The 23,500-nt window shown below is 39.5% G+C and overlaps 1 protein-coding gene across 2 annotated transcripts in view; it reads right to left on the bottom strand.

Moving 5' to 3' along the window:
* Positions 1–23,500, bottom strand: part of cntn4 (contactin 4) — a 216,130-nt gene that overhangs the window by 119,448 nt on the left and 73,182 nt on the right. For both annotated transcript variants that reach the window (XM_033626983.2, XM_033626984.2), the window contains exon 4: positions 17,549–17,724. In XM_033626983.2, coding sequence (XP_033482874.1) covers positions 17,549–17,724 — 176 coding nt within the window. The remainder of the gene's footprint in view (positions 1–17,548; positions 17,725–23,500) is intronic.

Below are 23,500 nucleotides of genomic sequence, written 5' to 3'. Positions count from 1 at the left end.
TACATATGATAAAAAAAAAGTACTGAAGTAAAACTTTAGTATCATTACAGATTTTTAAAAATAATTTAGTATGAGTTTAAGAAATAAAATAACTTTGTTACAGTAATGAAAGTAAATGTAATACATCACTTTTACCCCTTTCTGAATACAGCACCAGCTTGACCAAGTTCTCAAATCTAGTTTAATTTCACTAAACCATTAACAATGGTTGAAAGATTTGTCCAAAAAAAAAAAAAGCTTTCATGGATATTATTTTGTTCCATCTTATTTCTTACATTGTTTTTACATTCGCTTTTCTGTTACACTGACAATAAACAGACTTCATCAAACTTTCTTGACTTCTTGACTGATGTGTTTGCTTGATAAGCATCACCTGCTTTTCTTTTCTTACCTGTCAAAAATCTGTCCACCGTCATTTCGTTAAGCTGTCTGAAACCTGAATCTTGATAGCAGGTGTGAAAGTACTCTTGTTGTAGGCAATAAAAACTTTCCACTTCACATTTTTCATTTCATTCCTGTGCTCCTCCCTGCAGTGCCTCTGTACCCCCCATAAGGGGTCCTGCCCCCGCAGTTTTAGAACCACTAAACTGTACCTGAGGTTTCATACCGGGGGGCGGCAATATTACAAGCAGAGCTACAGCTACAGCTGAGCAGTGGTGGAAAGTGACTTAGAACATTTGCTCATGTGCTGTACTGTAAGTACATTTGGTGGAGGAGTTGGTAGAGACCAAAACAGAGATAAAAGAGTGAATATTGGATTCACATTCATTAGGTGGCCTTTATTTAAGGATCAGAGTACAAGGTATTTCTTCCTCCACTGTCCTTGCAGACAGTGGGGAATATTGTATTTTGAGATGTATGTGTGCGTTGTTGTTGTTGTTGTTGTTTGTTTGTTTAAAATCTATATAGGACAAGTGATGAAATAAAATAAAAAATAAACACAGGGATTTTACTAGCAGCAGTGTGGACAATTTGAAACCTATAAAGAAGACTATTACTTATGCAGATACAATGACCTATTATTGTATAATTTCTTCAAATACAATATGGAAAATTTTACTCTTTTTTCATAGCAAATTCAATTTATCTTTTTTTTTTTTAGGGAATGGACAGGTACATTGTTAAAAATGTACTCATGGTTTCAGCATTTTTGAATCCATTGATATGACCTTGACTGCAAAATAAATTACAAAAACACGAATTATTAACAAACATAAACGTAAATACACATATATGTATATATATATATATATATATATATATATATATATATATATATATATGTATATATATATATATATATACATATATATATTGTAAACTGAACAAGATTATTTACACAAACAGAATACATACAGTCAGGGTGAAATGGGGTTATTGCACAAGTTACATTAGATTATTGCAATGTGTGAAAAGTCTCAGGGCCACTCAGAGGGAGGAGTTGTACAGTTTGATGGCCACAGATATATATATATGAATGTATTTGTTTTGCGCATGGGGACATGTGTGTGTGTGTGTGTGTGTGTGTGTGTGTGGGGGGGGGGGGGTTAAATTGAAACAAATTAAAGATAAAATATTAAGTGGTTTTCCATAAAATATATATTACTGAACGTGTGAAAGCTTTAAATTTAACCTTTGTGCCAAACAAAACAATAGGTCATTATTTGTTTATCTTTTCACAGTTCTCAGTTAAAAATGTTACCTCTTCCTGACAAAAAGAGATATATTGAAACAAAAAAAGAAATCAAAATATCAGTGTGGTTGCTAACAGATTAATATAATCTGTGATAATGGATTGCAGATTGACATTAGCTTGTTGTAAGGTGCCACAAAGAATAAGGATGGGCTTCTAGAACACATACATACAGTGCTTACTGACATAATAATAAAATTTAAAAGTTATATTGTGAATTCTGGTGGTAGTAAACCAGACCTATTCAACTGGCCGCCTGCTGGCCATATCCATCCCAGAAGCAACCTCAGAGTGGCTCAGCATACATAAATCTGATATACCAGTGTAACAAAAATATGTGAACTACACATAGTGTCTGGCAGTCGCTCTGTTGAGTTACACATGCCCACTACTGATGGTGTGGGATGCATGGATTGGTATAGTGACACTGTAGATCTTTTACAAACAACATTTTCTCATGTAACACAGTTTCAACCATGTTTAGTAGCTTTTCAAAACATCTGGACTGTGGTTGAATAATCACAAAAAATGTCCTTTGTCTTTTCCCAAACACTTTTTCATGGAAAATGTCATGAGGTGTGGTGTGTGTGTGTGTGTTTGGGAAAGAGACAGGTGAGACAAGGAGGGAGACACTGGTAGAGAGATAAATGTGTGTTATGTCTTATGGTTACTGTTACTGCCACTTGTTTTGGTTCTTTGCATTAATATCATTGCTCATTTTTATTTTACAGTTGTGACATGATGTGCCTGGTCAGATATGGGAACGATTTATTATTATTTCAGAAGTAAAACAATACACATTGCTCTTTTTACTGCATTAATTTGCATTTGTTGAAAACTTATCATTACTGAAAGATTAAAAGAAGGTTTAATAGGCTGCTGTAAATGTCTGGCCCATCCACATTTCCTGTTTTTCTCCAGCCCAACTGAATTTGTAATTGAAAAGCCCTGTAATAAACAGTCATTTCTGATTCCCTGATATTCTATGATAAACTATCAGAGCTCCAAAGTGCTGCACACTCCGACAGAGTATCGCAAAAGTTCCAATTTGTGTCATTCAAAAGCTCCGATCTGAAGAAATAAATATAAATATGCTGCTTTCACTGCATCTGCCACACTAAGTAATTCAACTTATAGAGGGTCTGTTCCCTGTGTACATCATCTCAAGTGTGAATTATTTACACACCGTCAAAATGAGAAAAGAAGTGCAGGATTAAATTGCTCATAGCATGTAAATCCACTCATTTGATTTATGAATTTGTTTGTCCTTGCTCCTTACTGGAAAAACAACACGCCATCTCTCCACACCAGAATAATTGAGCATCTGAGCGCAGTCCATAGATGAGATGACAAATTCCCTGTCTACAGTCATTTTTGCTTTGCAGATCACTGTCCCTCCAAATTATATTCCCTGGGCTGGGGAAAAAGTCGCCCAACACCGGCGGGGTGGTGACCAACTCATAAAAGCGCTTAAAAAGGAAAGACGGAGCAAAGATGTCTGAAGATCAGAATTTAAGATGCTTTCTTGGAGGTTTATGACGTGTGTAGCGTTCAATCTGGCCTCTGTGCTTAAATTAGGCCATTTATTTTTATTGCTTGTCATATTTTACAAATTGCTACTTTTCAGTAGCTTTTTCAAGGAACGCTGGCTGTCTGGTTATCTCTTAAGTGTCACTCAAAGGTGATTAATGTAGCAAGGCTAATTGACTTCCCTGTTGTCAGTTGGCTTTATCTCTGGTTGATGTTGCTGATCAGAGATCACTGATGAGAGCCTGGAGCTGACATATCTGCTCTGCTTTTTCTTCACTGCTGTACCTTTAGTTTAATAAATTATTTGGGCTATTTGGACTGTCCATCAGTTCTTTTTACAATTCTTGAAAGTATAGTAAGAGGTCACAAATAGGAAAAACGTCTTTCCTCATCCTAACATAGCTACAATTGATGGACAAAACACTGTTTTTGAGTCAATCTGGTCACTCCAAAATGGCAACACAAGCCTTTTTTTTTGAGCAGCCCCACCACTTACTTTCATCTGAAGGCGCGATAGAAGGTTAGATAAAAGCACCCAAGCCTCCCCAAAATATGAGCCTTAGAACAAAGTGGACAAGAGCAAGAGACATCTAAGGTACTGAATTTGTTCCAAAAAAAAGTCTTTTTGGCATTATTTTGGCTGAGATCAAAGCTGTTGTGATTTGTGAAGTGGCGATGTCTACTTCACTAAAGCCACTGACTGTCCCTGTCCAGATCCATAGACATGGCCTCGCCCGTGCTGAAAGCATGCTGCAACACTGGTAAAATCCAGCACCCTCCCCCTTCACCACCACCTCCTCATCCATCCACTCTCAACAGCAAAAAAAAAAAAAAGAGCAAAAGAAGCATTGTTGTAAAAAGTGCTCGAGGAGAGCGGCGAAAAGCATAATTTACAACATGCTATGGCCAATGCCTTCAGATGCAGGGGACATCGTGGGGGGGCTTCACCAAAGCATGCTTTTCAGAGCGCACACAGCTGTGCACATGTTCACTTTGGGTTCAAAAGAAGGCATGAAAGCACACAGTTTGCCTGCGAGGGACATCTCAAATAACATATCCATTAAATTTGTCACATATAAAGGAACAGTAGTGAACATAAGTCCTTTCAAATTTTCATTAAAAAATGTTCTGCGCTGAGCTTACACAAAGGCTTCAGTGTAATTTTCAAAAGGGAAGCGGCTAACAATGATTAATAGCCTCAGAACAAGTAAACGTGATGCCCCATCTAGATCCATTAGCATTAATTATTGCAAACCTGGGCTGGCATTACAAACAATGATCCAGATTAGGCTGATGATCACATCCCAGACATATGAGCCTTCCAAATGCCAGCACGACTTATCATACTTCAACAAGCCCGTCCAACCGTGACCATGAGATTCATTACAACCTGGGACTCCTAAGTGGATGGTAGGTAATGTGTGTTTGTGTGTGTTTGTGTGTGTGTGTGTGTGCGCGTGTCACAGCTGTTTTTGTTAGAAAATATCATCACATGGAAATATATGACAATGTGTTTTACTGAAACTTTATGGCCATTTTGGAGTTTGTTTATGGTGCTTTTGAATTATACAGCATTTTTGGGCTACCCTCACTGAAGTGAATGGGAGTGGGTGGACAATTTTTTTTTAAACAATGTCAAACAATACGATTCGACAGCAGCAAAAACTGCGGCCCCCAAAAGACCTCTCTAAAAATTATAAATATATGAATATATACATTATAGCCTTCATGACGGTGGGATCTAGTGCAGGACTGTTGTATTAGACTGCATTTATTTTTAACTTTTCATATTTTTGAAGGTAACTTCTTGAGTACCAATTTCTAGACGAATTTGGCGAGCGATTTGTGTATGGCGCCATCTTGTGGTGGCGCCATTGCTGTGGTGACGTGTCAGTCATCATTTCATTATGCTGTCAGACAGTGGCCTCCGGTAACTGATGAAGGTATCTTAAATGAGTACCGATATTAATTTAGAAATTAATCATTTGTTTGAGCGATAAGCAGGAAAGATTAGAGTAATAGGGAGATAATAGACTGTATCATTAAACACTGTGTAATATAATGTTAGCATATGTTATGTGTGCTGACGGTAGCAAGCTAGCAGCGTGACATTGAATCATTATGGACAGGCTATGTGACTAAAAACAACAACAACACGTGTTTGTGTTTTGTTTTAGGTATTCAAGAATATTTTATTGATCGCCTGGCCTCCGATGACCAGAAAAACAGCAATTACAGGTCTCTGATTGAGGGTCAAAATTACCTGAGCTCCGGATGGGTCGGGCAAATTTTACACCGCCTTTTAGACGACCATCACATCATATTGAAGGCGATCAATATTGATTGCCTTCAATATGATGTGATGGTCACGTAGCATGTCCATAATGATTAAATGTCACGCTGCTAGCTTGCTAACGTCAGCACACGTAACGTATGCTAACGTTATATTACACAGTGTTTAATGATACAGTCTATTATCTCCCTATTACTCTAATCTTTCCTGCTTATCGCTCAAACAAATGATTAATTTCTAAATTAATATCGGTACTCATTTAAGATACCTTCATCAGTTACCGGAGGCCACTGTCTAACATCACCAATCCCGCTATTCATGATGCTGTCATTGTAGAGAGTCAGTTCACAATGACAGCATAATGAATTAATGACTGACACATGTCACTGCAGCAATGGCGCCGCCGCAAGATGGCGGCATACACAAATCGCTCGCCAAATTCGTCTATAGAAAAAGACCTGGTTATGCGCCAAACAGAGAATTTTTCAGTTAAATTCAAAATTCTTTAATCATCCCTATGGGAAATTTGAGACAAGCTCACATAAAAACTTAGAAACAATTCATTCACACATGAAAAAATAAAACAAAACAAAAAAAAACTTTAAAGGAGATCTTTGCTAATATACAGGTTCACACTTGTATTAAAGGTTTCTAAATGCTCTGTTTTAGCACCTGTCTCTCTAAGCAGACGACCAGCTGTCATTCATTTGTCACAAAGGTAGAAAAAAGCAGTTGGAAACAGAGTGTTCATAACGGTCTGAAGCTTTAGGTTTTTGCTCACAGGGATTACTTCATATATACTTACCATGTTTAATATGAACACCCAGCATAAAAGACCTCCCTTAAAAAGTGACAAATCTATAGCTGATCAACAGCGATCAATTGTCCGAACTCAAAAGGTATAATGCATTTATCAATCCATATAGATTTAACACTGTATATGGCATATACAGTGTAAAATGACAATCCGCCTTACCTTTACAAAAGATCTGTGTTTTGCAGTAAGTCAGAATTGCAGTATACTTTGAAACTGGTATACTGCTGCAACCCTTTACTGCAGTTTCATAAAGTTAGTGTTCTTGAGCAGCTCAGTCACCAGACAATTGCACATTTCTGCAAACCACAGATCTGTTACATTTGTACATTTCATACATCACATCAAGTTTCTGAAGTAACATAGTTTGGATTACATTTATATAAGTTGTCATTGGGAGGTGGAGTGGCTGGTGGATGGCATGCAAATGAGATGAGATGGCTGCCAAACTGCAGACCACTGCAGAACTGGGTAAAACATTGGGAGCTTTTTGGCAAAATGTTGCAGCATTTCCAGTGGTTATTGTGGCTCCCAACCTGTGCATTTTAGGTCAAACGTGGTCTTTTCCTGACTATAACCAAATGTAAAGTTTCAACATTTCCTCTCCATAATAATAATGTACAAATGTTGCATATCTGTGATTTGCAGAAACATTCAATGCCAAAATGTATCCTGGTGATTGGGTTGTCTTGAGAGAAGTAAAGTTAATTTTATGTTAGCTGGGTTAACCTAACTAGTAGCTGTCAACACTTTTTTTGGTTCTATTCACCAAGAGGGATGTGTATCAGAAATATACAATGTCTCCAATTAAGAATTCCAAGTGTCCCTGTTAATCATAATTATGGTCTGACTAGGCTGAATGTGTCTGAATATGACATGGATGTAGCATTAGGCCCCCGTCTAGTAAATGGCCATCTCTAATGTGCAGCACTCAGCGTGGGATAAGCATTCAGTGCTTTGTCACACTCCTTTTTTTCGCCTTAATATACTTAAAGTATATTTAAGTGAAATATGGCTCCTGAGAGTTTACATTAGAATATATTACTGGAATATTATTACTGATGATTTAACACATAGGCAGCATTTTAATGTTACAGCTGAAGGAGGTGGAGCACATTTTAACTACTTTCTATACAGTGGGATAATTTAATATGTATAATAACAGTATTACATTTTTCTAAATTGATTATGTCATGTCAGTTGATCATGTCAAACCAATCAAGGCAGGTAGACCAGCAACTCCCATGTGCTGTGAAGTGAAATTACTGTTTTTTTACAGTAAAGACTGGCGTATGTGATATGGTGTTTTCTACCCTGCAGTTTAATGTAAACAAAGATTGTGTCTATAGGGACGACGCATCAGACAAAGCTCCCATGTGTCATGTTAATGGTCAAGGACCACTGACCTGTATTTGGAGAACTAACAGGAGGTGATGTAAACCAGCAAATACATGGAAATCAAATTACTTTCAGTAAAACAGGCGTTAAAGGTGTCAATATTCTCTAATCTGCTGCAAATGAGTTAAGCTATGTAGACAGTTACATTACAGATGCTGCTGAGCCTTCTTCACAATGGCAATGAATGTCATAAAACCCAGTGCCTTACTATGTGGGTCTGTTATGTATCTGATAAAGAGGTAAATCCTAAGTATGGTGTGCCACCTTCTAGCAGATCCTCAAGAGTGATATCTTGATAGTGTACTGCAGATAAAAAGTAAAAGCCAGAGTACACCCATTAGCTATTTACACCTCATTAACTAAGTCAATATACTCACTCCACATTATCACAACAGCTGAGAGGAGTCTAGAGGATTTATTTGCATTTAAATGAGGTATTCATGTTTCCCCTCAAGGCTTTAAAATCTACTCCGGTGACATGAGGAATTCTAACCCCTATATGCTTAGCAAAATATGAGCACGTCTGACGCTGAGGAGACACTATATATGCAAGTGAACATAAACTCCCACGCAAAAACAGGATATGTTTCAAGGCAAGCTTCATTTTCAAGACCGTTTTTCTTAAGAGCTGGCCCTTCTTGTCATCTCTGGTAATATAATTGCATGATGGAAACTTCAACAACTTGTCATTGCATTCATAGCACAGCCCTCTCAACGCCACCCATGTGAGAGGCACCCGCTGTTATTCCAATATTGAATATACAGCCTATTCATCAGTATGAATTATGGGTGTACATCTTTTACATAATCACGGATATAGAATCAATGGACATACTAATCAAGGGCAGCGAGTATTGAGTGGAAGCGCCCACTGCCCATCAGTTATCCTTGCCTCAGGGGGTAGACAGCCACAACCCTCGCGAGGAGCAGCATCATCCATCAAAAGTTTGTGACATGGAGAGGAATGCTGAAGTATTTGGAGTCCTGCCAGTTTCAAAGAATAACCTTGAAGGCGTCGTGGAGCATGTGGACTAACAAGTGTTAACCGAGGGATATGATTTGGCAGAAGAACTGAGTTCCATTGTACAGTGTGTTTACTGTTGTCTACAGAATATAGAACATGCACAGGTTCAGGAAGCAAAGCACTCGCACACAGCTCAGCAAATATTAATTCAGCCTGTGGGTTTTCACTCAGTTTAAGCAAGACTGTGAAAATGAAAGTCATAAAGTGAACAGATTAGTATTATCATATCAAAAAAGAAAAAAAAGTGAAATTTTTAATTACAGTTGAGTTGGAAATGTTTGATTTAAGTTGAGACCTATGCAGGTCTAAACTGAAACGACACCATTATCCTGCTGTGACAATGCAATGTGACTTCAGCAACACCAATAATGTGTTTCAGAAAGATTACTCAACAGGAACAAGATTAAGACGCCACTGATGCCTATTTAATTAAAGGAAAGGCAGAAATCCCTCACACTCACAGCTAAATGACTAAATTAGAAGGCAGAGCATGCTCGCGAAACAACAATGCTCTCCTGAAAACAGGAACTCCTGCTCCCAGCGACTCCCTATCAGGATTCCATTATCAATTTTAAGACCCAGTTCTAATTTTAAAATCATTTATTTCTTTTATTGTGAGAAACTAAGCGTTTATTCCAGTTTGGGATCACTAACCCTCCGTACAGGCAGCCCCACACACTCACGTGTGAAGTAAATGTTCAAATACTTTTTTTACTTTTTGCTCTTAGTGGATTTTGCCTGAAAAGCACACTAAGTTCATTTTCAAAACACTCCTCCTTTGCATCAATAGAGAATAAATTAGGCAATGGATGAAAACAAAGTCTGGCAGATTCAAATGAATGCACGAGTTAATTCATTAATGATTTAAGTTAATTTGCTAAGCCTTTTGAATTTTTCAATCAATCTGAGGTAGATTTCTGGAGTAACACATCTAATCGCTAATATGGGATTGGATTAGTTAACTAATAAAATAAGAAATGTATCAGCAAATGTCATGCAGGAAAATTAGGGTATGTTTGCCCAACCCAGTCACCAGAAAAAATATTGGTATTGTGTGTTTCTGCATGGATACATTACATTTGTACATTACCTTACACACTGAGACTGCGTTTTCACAACACTTAGTTAATGTGTGGTTAGGTTCAGGCAGAAAAACAACTTGGTTATGATTAGGAAGAGATCATGTTTTATCTTAGAAACAGTTTTGGTGGCACTATCACGGTTAGCTGTCAAAGTCCCAGGGAAAAAAATGCTTTTCGTGGCACAATCCCACTTGGAAAAACAGTTAGGGTTCACTAAAAACAACTATGTTTGGTGGCTAAAACGCCGCTAGAAACACAGCTCACTGGATGTCATGCCTCCACTGTCCCCTCCACCTCCTGATAAAGTCAGCTTACATACTACATCATGTAAGAAATGCTGATATGATGTGTATGAAATGTAACGTCTTTTCTACTGTGACAGCTACAACACCACAAAAGAAGACATGGTTTCATCTGACAAGAGAAGAAGTAAAGGTACACAGTGCTAATGAGTGAACAAAATGCTTTTCTGGAGTGCAGGCTGGCATTGGTGCTGGAAAATGGCACAGTGAAGTACTCTTTTCACAGGTTGCTGAATGGCACTGCAACAAAACTAAGGGCTAAACACACTGAGGTTACTGATAACCTTAACCCTAACAGGCTTTTCTATTCTGTGTTCGTCTTTATTGCCAATTCACATTCACATTCATTCTTTATTGTCCTCAATAGAGGACATCTGCTTTCATAGTCTGCACGATCAGACACTCAAAACAAGTAACACACACACACACATTCTGCAGACAAGAATTTAAACAAACTGTAACATAATGACGTGTGGTCCTGGTCAGCGCTGCAGAGTGAGTTGGTCTCATGCTAGCTACAGGAAAGGAACTGCACTTGGCTATATTTAATTTCTGATATTGCCTGCCAGTCATGTAATTAAGAACATCAGGTTCACAGGGTCCATCTTTAAGATAGCAGAGACTGACTCAGACTGGAGCACGCAGACAATGAAAAGCTGCCAGAGCCACTGCTGATATGAAAAGATTTCCTCTGTCCTCTATCACACAAAAAAACCTTTTAAACAATTTTTTGTGGTTTCGCTTGTGCGTGTAGAGTAAAGATTTTTGACCAGGTCAAAACACATTGTACTGTGTAAGAATGCATGTGTGGCCTTCTAAAATTAAGGTTGTATACCCATCGAAAGGCTACTTTTTCAACCACATTCCTCATATCAGCTGCAATATATTGTTAAATCTAATTTGTGATAGATATGTGCAGCATCTATTGTACAGTGTGTCTTCAACTATTTCTGTACAATTTGTACAGAAACTCACACAGACAGCTGTAGATGCTGCACAGTCTGCCGCATCAAATTTAATCCTGGGTCAGACTACAAATCTGTTCAAGTGTTGCTTGTCTTGGCCATTGCAGATGAAACATTTGCCATGTGGTCAGGTAGCTGTTCATAGAAGGTGACAGGAGAAAGATGTATCACATAAAGAGAAGTGATTGCTCACAACCTGCCTCTATTATTAACGAATGATTCCCCATTCCGCTAGAACACTTTACAATGAATCTCTTCTCTCTATCTATTTAAGCTATTGCTATAGCAACAGGGATAGCTCTGTTTTAAGCTCTTAGAAGTGTAATTACGCAAAATAATCCAGGCATTCAGTTAGTTTATATTTTGTGCCTGATCTTTTTCCTCAAGCCTCACACTGCATAGCGAAGCCTGAAGAAATACTGAAATAAACCTTTTTTCGTCCTGCTAAATCTAAACTTCTGTTGCCTGTTAGCATTAGTAAGATTAAAAACTTAAGTAAATCTTGTTGAATAGGTATACCATCTACTTTTCTTTTTTTATCACATGAAAAGACCAAAACCAAGGTGTTAGTCGATCTCTTTCCAACTTCCCTACATTCTCTGCGGCACTCAGCCCCAACCCCACTGGTTCTATCTTTCTTTCTTTCTTTCTTTCTTTCTTGCTTTCTCTCTTTCTTTTAAAGGCTCAGTAACTTCCTACAACAGCTGGTCACTGCAGTTTTTAGCAAACGTGTCTTAAACACAAGTAAGTAGTATTTGTTGGGGACTATTTTCAGATGTGGATTGATACAAATATGGTGCTCTAGTGGATATTCACAGCAGCAGGATGGTGTATGTGGGATTGACAAATAAAATACAGTGCCCATGTTGTTTGCTGTGGAAAAATATGTCATCCAATGCAAATAGTGCAGCTCATTGATGTGTTTTTTTTTTATAGTTTTAAAGGGATAGTGCACCCAAACATGAACATTCAGCCATTATCTACTCACCCATATGCCGATGGAGGCCCTGGTGAAGTTGAGTCCTCACATTCCTTGCGGAGATCGACGGGGGGAGCGGCTAGCACACCTAATGGCAGACAGCGCCCCAGACTAACGTCCAAGAACACAAAATTGAATCCACAAAGTATCTCCATACTGCTCATCCGTAGTGATCCAAGTTTGCTGCAGCCCCAACATAAAAAGTTGTTTGGAAAAACATCATATGAACTCTGTTTTTAGCCTCACTGTAGCCTGTAGCTCTGACTGCTTCTCTGTGCTCCGCACTCACGTGTGCGCACTCAGGGTGATCGGTGATGCACGGTCTCTGAAGAGCAGCAGTCTCGTCAGTACTGATGTCCAGATTCTCAATTGCAGGCATCGCCAATTCCCAGTCTGAGCATCAAAGACTTTCCTCATCCGTTGGCATTGCTTTGCATTTGAAACAACTACACCACCAGGTTTCCAGTGCTCGACTCCAGTATTCTGCGGCTGGCTGAGGCTCATGAGCTGCGGCGGCTGCTTCGTCCAGTAGCCTGAGTTTCGTCCGTATACTCGGGCTCAAACAAATACGGCTCAACAAAGAAATGCTGTTCCTCCTCAATTTCAAAGTCTTCAGACATGTTGGGTTGTCCTTTGCTAAAAGACCGTAGTGCAAATGATCTTTTAGCGACTGTGGTTACCGTTGTCTCCCTGCAGTGCACGTGTCACATGATGTAAACACGGGTGAGCAAAGCTCATGCTTTCGCTGGTCGCGCGCAAGTGCGCACACGTGAGCGTGGAGCACAGAGAAGCAGTCAGAGCTACAGGCTACAGTGAGGCTAAAAACAGAGTTCATATGACGTTTTTCCAAATAACTTTTTATGTCGGGGCTGCAGCACACTTGGATCACTACGGATGAGCAGTATGGAAATACTTTGTGGATTCAATTTTGTGTTCTTGGACGTTAGTCTGGGGCGCCGTCTGCCATTAGGTGTCCTCCACAAGGGATGTGAGGACTCTAAAACTTCACCAGGGCCTCCATCGGCAAATGGGTGAGTAGATAATGGCTGAATTTTCATTTTTGGGTGCACTATCCCTTTAAGACAAAAAAAGGAAGCTCAATGGCCAAGAGACATCAGTTAGCCTACAGTGGCTACACAGATAATTATTGTTAGGTTAATTTGATCATTGGTCTTCGCCTCTTTTCATGGTATTTGTTGACAATAAGAAAAATATAGAATATCTTAAACTTAACCTTTAACAATAACTGGCTAAAAAACATTGTTGTGTTCTTTATGAAAAACAAATTAGTTTTAGGCAAGGGCGAAGGTTTCTTTTCAACAGGGTAGATCCATCAGATTATTTTCAGTGTCAAACACTTATTCCCTGCAAATTTTATGTCTTATCTGCATCACTTTACTGTGTCTTTATTTTGTCAACATAACATGTTCTAAATATTGAGGGGGGACATGTCCCCTGTGTTCCCCATGACATCTGTACCTTAATTTCCAGTGAAGTGAAGACCTAAATCTATATTCTCTCCAATAAATTATCATATACTTTAACAATCCCACCCTTTTAGTAATTTATTCAAATACAAGTTTCTTTAATGCTCTAATTCTCTCAGATGCTCCCTCCCTGCATTATGTTGCATCCTGTTTCAACAGGAAATTCATCAACTACAGGACGTAAGATGATTTCAAGCCAGTGCAAAATTACAAATATTTGACATTTTTCAAATTTCTTGACTTTTGACCTTTCCAATGCAGCAGATGTGCATTTATATAGTTCCAAATTATTATTCCCTTTTTGGCTCAGGCAGCTTTAATTACCAGTGGGCTTATTAGAGGTGTAAGAAGGCTCAAAGTCTGTCTTGTGTCAAAATCAGAGTCAAATTACGCGTCAAACTAATTGCCACCAAAAGGTCACAGTCTTTACTGGAGGGAAATAGGATCGGTGCTGAAACGCCATTTACACCTAAAGAGCGAATGGTGTGTATTTGACTGGTAGTCTGTGTTACAGGAGGAGAATATCTCTGCCTGCCACCTGGCCTGAAAGAGAAAAACTCATGTACTTTAGTTCGCCTAAATTCCTATAAAGAATTACATGACAGTCTCCAGTAATATCAGTTGCCCTTTAAATTATTCACTTGAACCTTCACCATTCAATCATGCTGTGGAGTTAATTAAGCAATAGCAAGAGTAATAAAGAAGACAGATGACACTCGGTCATACATGCATGCCCTGACTCTGTGACAACAACTGAAGGCTGGTAAGGTCAGAGCCCAGCAATTGATGGAACTGTCATCCTATCATAGTGGAAATCCACCAGCAGACTCAGATTGTAGATTGACTTCTCACTCATCCAGGGGACCAATCAAATGGCCCGAGACATATTGGTGGCCTTGTCCCCAAACGCTAAACCTCCGAATCTAATCTGAGCAAGCGATCACTCACTTGCCATTAATGTCATCATTTCTGCCTGTCCGATAACTGGCACATACAGTAGGCACTTATTGACTTCCTCCTGCTTTAGGAATATGAAGTCCAGAGGCTGTCAGTTAGACTCATCAAGATCCGTCAAACAGTCTATCATCATGATGGTCAAATCGGTAAGAAAAAGTCATTAAAAAAACATGAATCTGCAAAATTGATAGTGCTGACTCTGCATGTTGGGAAGTTGTTTTTTTAGTTTGGTGTTCTTTTGTTCTTTGCAGTGGCTGAAAATATTGTACACTGTGTTGTATTATGTAATAATAATCACTAGGAAACCTCTACCAAACATGTTAGCTGATTTATAAATGACATGAGTACTCAATAAATGTACATTGTATGTCTGTGTGTCCATTGCATTTTGTTTTATCAATTTCAGAGAGTACTGAATATTGTACTTTTGACTTAACCACATTTTGTTTACAGCTATTAACCATTTAAATGCTATTCTGTTCCCAGGGAAACAGCTTTGGTCCCTTTTTACTTCCTGTCAATTACATTCCAACAGGAAATACAAAGGGACCCATTCATAATGTTTATGTGATCAAGTTTGAATTTGTGTATAGATACAGCTTAGATTAATTTGGAACCAACACAACAATAGGTTAATAACGTGAAGCAGAACACTGAAAGTGGCTATTCTACAGTGTCGTCACTTGATGTGACTGTAACGTAGTAGGATGCAGGAAGAACTACAGGTTGGATTTCTCCTTCAGGTAGCCAGGGGACGTGCTCCAGATGCCACTTAGAAACAGAACTTTCTCACTCTTTTCACTTGTATTGTAAAGCGCAGAGGATGTTATGGATGAGGACACATTTTGTGTTTCAGCTGACTTGGATATTCAGCTATATTCATTCAAGCCAGAGTACATGGCCCAATAAATGCAGTGGAGAGCAGCCAAGCTGCATAGAGGTCGTCAAATACCGACGCTCTGTCATGCCCCTCAGCGTGGGATATTGACGCCAAAGGCACCCTTAATATCTTCATTAGATACACCAGGCTTTCAGCTAACTCCAATGTAAACCCATGTCCAGCAATACTTGTTGCAACTGACATAATATAAAGAGCGAGAAAGTTCTTATAGGAGAAAAGGGAAAGGAGGTGGATGCATCAAAGAAAGACTCTCACCCGCACTTTTATCCAGAAAACCTCAGTTTGTGTACCATGTGGAACCAAAAATCCAAGTTGTTTTAATATAATGTTATGCAATTTATGTACAATCATTGCACATTGACGTCAATCAAGTGACATATTAACATCACATTACATTTCTGTTACGTAACGAATGTACTTATTTTAACCCAAAACATGTACTTTTTCCCCAAACCTAATCTAATCTAAACCTATTTATATAACCTGTTTCACAACATTTACCATGTGTTACAATGTGTCTCAGCTGTGCATCACACAGAGACGCTAAAGATTGGTCATATCCCTTAGCATCACAAAGTGATGCAATGGGATGTGACCAAGCGTCCTGGCAACCGGGGAATGATAATGGGTAGGGTTGGGTCGGTTCTCGGTAATACTAATTCGGTTCGGTACTCCGTCTTGGACCAGGACCAGGTTTGTTTTTTTGTTTTTTTTGAGACCGACCAGACCGCATATGTCATCCTCAAACATACTCAGGCGGAACATACGCGAAGCGGACTCCGCGGAGGTCTGCCCGGACTAAAAGCGGACGTCCGCAAGCCCTATGCGCGCAAAGCTCAGATTTTACGACCGTGCGGACTCCACTCCACGCACCAGTGTCACACAAAAGACTGCTCGGCATGTATTTTTCACATCGCAGGGATTTTTCACGGACATTTTAACAGGAAACTACAACACGGAAGTGCGCTCGACTATGGAAGCCCGAATGACTGCGGACATTCCACGCGGAGTCTGTTCCGCTTATAGTACGCCCGAGTCTGTGAGCACCTGTGTCTGCCTCTTCACCAAGTGCACAGCGAGCAGGAGACAGAGGGGGGTGGGGGTGGGGCAGGGACTGAGCTAGGGGGTGCGAGTGCGCATGCGCCAAGGCCTCTACTGTAGCCTGCAGTTTGTTTAACAGTGACGGAAAGTCGATAATGTCCGGTATTACCGACCTGATGCGTTTTTTTTCACAAAAACCGGACCGTTTTTTTTTTCTCATACCGCCCTAACCCTAATAATGGGTTAATAGAAGTTAAGGCTGGCAGCAACCCTGAATAACCTGAGCTATTGAGAGCTACACGCAATTTATCCTGATGCATGTAGGCACTGCCAGCACTGCTCCACAAGCCATGGAGAACTCAGCATTCTTGGCTACTATTGCACACATTGATTTGCTTCAACTGACAACATTTAATGTCAACACTGATTGGACAGTTACCTATTTACTCATTGTGCACATACAGAGCAACATTAACATTCATATGGAGTTGTATTTCTGGCCACCTGAATGTGAGTCCTTTAAGCTCCATTTTTGGTCTCTACCAACTCCTGAGGGAAATATCTGACTCTTGATCCACCAAACTCATTATAAAAATCTGCAAAGCAAGGAAGAGCTGCAGGTTCAACTAATAATGCTCTGTAATTGCCTAAGTGACCCCTTTCACATTTTCTATGTCTTGTTTTTGATAAAACAACACTGATATAGCAACTCCATGTGATTCTTCTACTTCTTCTACCACTGGTTCTTTAATAGTAGAGAGCAGCACTGATGGCAGCTCTATCATCAAGAAGCCTTGCTTTGAGTTTCACTTCACTTGAACTTGTTTGTAGGTTTGTCTTTGATCTGCAATGATGACTTAGAGTAAACTCTAGTCAGCACACAGAGAGAGTTAATAGTTCCCCAGAGAGATGCTTCCATGTTCCATGTTCCATGTTTGTCATGTTATCAAGCAGAACCCACCATGTTATCCTCAAGTGCCAACGGCATATCTTTTTTCTGCTGCACATCTTTTTCAGTGGAAGCTCAGAAGTCACAAAAGTTTGCCCAGAGAGAGATGGGAAGGAAAAAAATAGAGACTCACATGCAAAGGTTAGACTGGCCTCTCGGCTGACGATGGTCCCGAAAGAGTTGGAGGCGAGGCACTGATACGTTCCAGCATCTTGGTCTTTGTTCAGATGGCTGATTCTGAGGTTGCCTCCAGAGAGGCTGTAGTGAGATCCAGATTTGGGACTGATTTCCGTGCCATTCAATTTCCATCTAAAAAAAAAAGAAAAAAAGTAATAAATGGAGAAAATTAACATGTAAATTAACAAGTTAAACATTGTTTAGTGTAGACCAGGGCGAACGAAGCTTTCCAGACTACAAGAAGAGACGTGACTTGTACATTTGATTGTTTTTTAACAGGAAAGAAATAAAAGGTGGAGAGGGGCCCAGAAATCATGCCCTCCAGCTTTGTGTTAATCTAAGCAGCAGTGAACCAATGTGGTGCCAAGGACTTGACTCCCTGAGAATAGATAGCATTGCAGGCCATCCATCTTGCCAGACTGCATAAAAATGCTGCTTAATCATTATGGTGCAACAATTAAAACAAATGCCTGCAACCTTGCCTTCACACTTTTGCATTCTGGACTAGTCCACATGCTAATTATTGGTGTTAGGGGTGATCAACGAAGGGTATAATTCACTTAAAATGGCAACAGATTCTTCAATCTCTCCACACAGATGCACCTTATTAGAAAAACACAGGTGGAGGGAAGATCAGTCATTTCAGAACAATGGGTTCAAGCAATAACTTATTTCAGCCACGGTGAAAAAGGAGCTCAGACACTGTTATTTGTTATCGATGATGTATAACCATCAATGCAATAAAAGGTTTTGCACAGATAAACAAGCATGAAAGGAGCATTTGAAAGTTATTGGAAAATGGACAATGCAGATTTGATTAGGAGCCAAGGTGATTTAGCCGTTGATTATTTCTTCGAGGATAACTTCTAAATTTCCTTCTGCTTTGATTTTTTAATTTTCTCTGAATGATTTCAGGTTCAGCTGGGAAAACAGTGTATTGTTACATTTGGAAGAGAAAGCAGCTTTGATGTGAAAAAAGGGGCTTTGCTTAAGCCCCTTTTGTATAGTAGACAGAAGTTGTGCAGGGCTGTTTTTGTGCTTTGCTATCTAACTCCCCTCGTGCCAATTTGGTGCCTTTGAGGCATAAGAACCTTTTTGAGGAAACACTGACAGCGGTATTGCGGTATCATTGTTGTGTTTTCTTGCTATATTGCATCTTTTATAGTAATATACCCTTTAGAATAGGCTCATTTGCTTTTTTTTGTTGCACAATATCAACTGTGTTCAGCACTGTGGCCACTGGAGTCAGTCCAGGATCATCACATAATACACAGGTAGGAGCTGATTACATGAAAAACAATGTCAGACTGTGTTGCTTACCCGCCTACCAGCACTGAAATGTCTCACAAACAGCAGAATATTTGTGGGCCGGGCATTGCAGCACTCACAACGCGCCTCTACAGACTTTTTTTCTTTTAATAGACAAAGTGTGTAGCACAATGGTCTTTCATGGCCCTTCTCCGGTTCAGTCGTAAGTAAGTGCGCGCTCTCAAGAGCCTTATTACTGCACACAATAGAGAAGAGCCTGAGGGGGGTGGTGGCTGCGGTCTCGCAGGACTACAGCAGCGATTCATTTGCAGCTGAGGTGGAACAAACAAAAATCAACATAAATATCTTACAGCCAAGTAACACCTTTGAGTTGAATGGCAAAGCAGTGTGGACAGGGGAGGGAGGAAAATGACACTCCAAACCCTCAGCATCAGGCTCAGATAGTGTTTTCCTCTGTTTCTGAAAAGGGATCCCATCAAATATGAAAGCAGCCTTTTCATAGTCATAATTACTCGGAGAGACTCGGCATTGTATCCATATTGAAACGGTTTAATCGGGCGACAGCTTGAAAACCAAATGTTGCAAAAGATTTTCTCTGACAGTTGTCGATTCAAAGCTTTATCCTTTATCTTTCTGAAACATTAGACCGGACAGTTAATTGAGCCTGAAAAATGTTTTGATGTATCTGAGTAAGTTATCATGTCCCTGTGTAGCAAAGGATTAAAAATTTACCCAGTTGGAGGATTGTGAATATTGTGTATGTGTGTGGTTGTTAAACATAGTGGTAGTAATGTATAATTGCCCACCCAGAACTGCCACTGTTCTGTTATGACAAATTGAACACCCCATGACAGCTCTTGTCTCTTTAAGCCAATTAGATAACAACTTTAAAGCCACTAAGTGACAGATACTCTAATTTGTGTGAAACTCAAGCACATTCTCACTAAGGATAAATTGAGACCAGTTCGGGAGCAGCCACAGAAAGCAGCATGAGGGCACCAGTGACAGTCAACATGGCGTATCCTCCTCCGGAGCAACAGATTACATCGAATACATATAAACTAGATTATTTAATAATTCCATTTACTATGATTTATGCTGGCAAGCAGGCCACAACAGCAGTTCCATTTGTTAGGCACATGCTTTATGCAATCATGTAACAACAGGCCGTGTACACAGTGGCATAATACCACACCATCTGGCTTATGAGGCTGTGAATGTTAGGCGGTCTGTTCTTTTTCTTAAGCCTGGTGCTTTGATGTGATAAGAAAAAAAAAACTACCTTCTACTACTACACTTAAATAGTTTGAGTTAAAGTACATTTCAGTTTAATTCTAAAACCACATACAGAATGGTGTCTATACATATGAGGCATTACAAAATAAAGACGGCTCTAGTGTCCCCTACAACTACTGCAGCTTTTAGAGGACACAAGAAATTACATTTAAACAGGGGTGGACTCGCAACAAAAAGCATCGCCTTTAGCATCAGGTTAGGGTTAGGGGTTATGGGGTTAGGGTTAGGGGTTAGGGGTTAGGGTTACATCACAGCAGCACCTTTGCTGTTATGCTGCCCCAGTTTGATGCACCCAGTTCAAACTGACACAACATGTTTGAACAAATTAAAATAATAAAAAAGATCTTTTAATTGGTATTGTTTGTTAAAAGGGAATATGGTTGAAGGCTAAACTAATATCCTGTGTTTTTCCTCCACGTTTGCATGTATGGAAAGCAAAACTTCAGACCTGAAATGATGTAATGATCATCTGACATCCAATTTGACTCTGTAGCTGCTTTTCAGAATCATTTCAAACATTGGCAAATAGTCAACAGTGTTCAAACACCGAGCTACATCAGAACAAGCAGACTCTATCCACAAGAGCAAAGCAGCTTCCTTCTAGAGGTAGAATGTAATGAAGTACATTTACTCACATACTCAAGGGCAATTTAGAGTTTACTAGATTATGTCTATTCCTTGCTACTTTATACTTCTATTCCATTACATCTCAGAGGAAAACATTGTATTTTTTTTCTTCACTACATTTTTTTATAACTTAAGTTACATGTTACACTGAAGATTCAGATTATTTATACAAACTATAAATCAATGTGCAATTATAGATTACGCTATGCAGAAGTAAATTAAGAAATTACAATGAGCTCTGCCTTTACCAGCTGCAACATTAAAGCAATGAACACATTAATGCATTAATAAATATAATCCAATGATACGATATACACCATTAATATAAGACTAGTCCATACCCATTGGTATCTTTGTCACCTTCTACCTATGCCAATCCTTAATGCCTATGTGCAGTTTCAGATTAGATTGACCACATCAGTGAGTAGAAAAACGTGGGACACACAGAATGACACACTGACAGTTTCCGTGATTATGTACAGCATACCATACCATGACTTAGTCATACCAAAAATTAGAAAAAAAAACAACCTTTGGCCACAGGGGGAGCCACAGTGATTGGTCGCAGTTGAGCCATTTTTAAGCATTTTTCTGTTGTTATAGCGCCACCCAGTTGCCAATTAGAGTTAAATTTCTCCAGTCACCTTGAGGCGTCCTGTTCTACATATCTACCAAGTTTAGTAAAAATCGATATGGTGGTTAGGCCTAGAAAAGAAATAAGCTCTCTAGCGCCCCCATTTTGTTTGATGGGGTCAATAATGGAGGGGTCCCCTCAGATTATGTGTGGTCATATGCCTACAAAGTTGCATGGTGATTGGTGAAACCCTTGAGATGTTATACGCCTTTATGTGATGAGCCACGCCCTCTGCAATATTCATTGCCCTATAGAAGCTCAGTTTTAGTAAGTTTTCCAACTTTTGCCAAGAGGGAACTTTAGATATTGGTCCCTAGATTATGTTCACCCAGTTTCATGCAGATTGGTCAAACTTCCTAGGATGAGATCAATTTTTTATTTATTTTTTTAATTCAAAATGGCGGAAAATCTGGAAGTTATGGGTTCTTAGGTAAATTTGTTCCTCATGAGGAGAGGCATCTCTGTGCAAAGTTTCATGTCTCTACGACATATGGGGCATAAGATATGCCCATTCAAAGTTTGCCATTTCAATTGGTTGCTTTAGCGCCCCCCCTTTGGCCAATTGATGTAATATTGCTTCATTCGCATCCTCCCATGACCCTCTACCACTGTGCCAAATTTCACATGGATTGACCAAGTCAGTGAGGAGAAAAACATGGAACAGACACACAGACACAGACAGAGTTTTCGTCATTATACAGTAAGATAATGCAGGCTGTTCTCGTAAACTGTTCGTATCTTTCCTGCAGAAAGTAATGCACTCCAATTTATGCATAACACATGTATTTTATAAGGCTGCGACATGAGCAATGTGCTGATTGGAGTGAACAAGGAAGCAGTCCCAAGCGGTTCAGTAAGAAGGCAGGTTGGGGTGTTGGATGGGTCACAAAACCATGGACTTTCCCCTGGGACTTTCTATAGGTGACGGCTGTTTGAAACCTTGTGAACTTTCACTCCAAAGTCATCGAAATTCAACTTCCGGCATCAGACACCAAAGAAAAAAGCCGCCCTTTCACGTCAGCATGACACGCGATCAGTTGCTATTGTAGTGTAATGGCACCAGGAGGTGTCAGGGGGAAACACAGGGGGACAAGAAAGAAAGTTTAGGCAGTGAATGTCAGAGTATGGAGGGTGGGAGGGGTGGTGGAAGGGTCCAACAACCACCCACTTTTTTCCTAAACCCTATCACATGCTTTTGTTGCCTTAACCCAACTGTTGGTACGTTGGCAAAATGTAATCATGTGCGTTTGTTGTTGAAGGAAAAAAACGTCCATTCGTGGTACCGACGTAGTGCATGTTTTGAAAGAGACAGTATGTAAAAGTCACATTTCCTGTGAAAATGAAGTGTATTTTGAAAAAAAGACAATGCATGTAATGGCAGAACTTGATATGGTGTCCCAGAACATCAACAACCAACACACCCAAGGTACCTTGCACATCATATCTGGACGTGGAAAGTCCATGACCAAACGTCGATAAAGCTGGAGTGAGAATGTGTTGACTTAGAGTCATTTTAAGGTATGTCCTCACCATGCTTCACTTCTTAAACCTAACCACCATAACTGCTAATTTGTAGGATATTATATGAACTTATTTGTACTTTTACTCAGATAAAATGTAGAATGCAGGACTTTTACTTGCATCTCTACACTATGGTATTACCACTTTTGTTGACATCTGAGTACTTCTTCCATCATGGCTATACTCACACTAAATATACACAAAGCACACTATGTTTACAGCACACTAAATTCACATACAGAATGCTATATTTACACAATATCACACAAGGCCTATTAAATTCACACTATATCACACTTACACATATGAGCATGACAAAGCACCTGCTCCCTGGTCACACCTTTTTGACGCTTCAGCCTCTTTTCCACTGTCCTCATCATCACCTGCAGACTGCTTGAATTAATCTGTTATCTCAGCACACTTTGCAGTGTCATTTAGCTAAGACTTTATGTTCAGCGCACATTCTCTGCACTGCCAGCCACAGGTTTTCTCTTTCTGTCCATGTTTCAGCAACGAGTGTTACTAAAATTCCCAAACTTCCTGATGGCCAGAACACATCAG

The sequence above is a fragment of the Epinephelus lanceolatus genome, chromosome 1 (genome assembly GCF_041903045.1).
Source record: "Epinephelus lanceolatus isolate andai-2023 chromosome 1, ASM4190304v1, whole genome shotgun sequence".
NCBI lineage: Eukaryota > Metazoa > Chordata > Actinopteri > Perciformes > Serranidae > Epinephelus > Epinephelus lanceolatus.
This window is presented reverse-complemented; position numbering and strand designations above follow the sequence as displayed.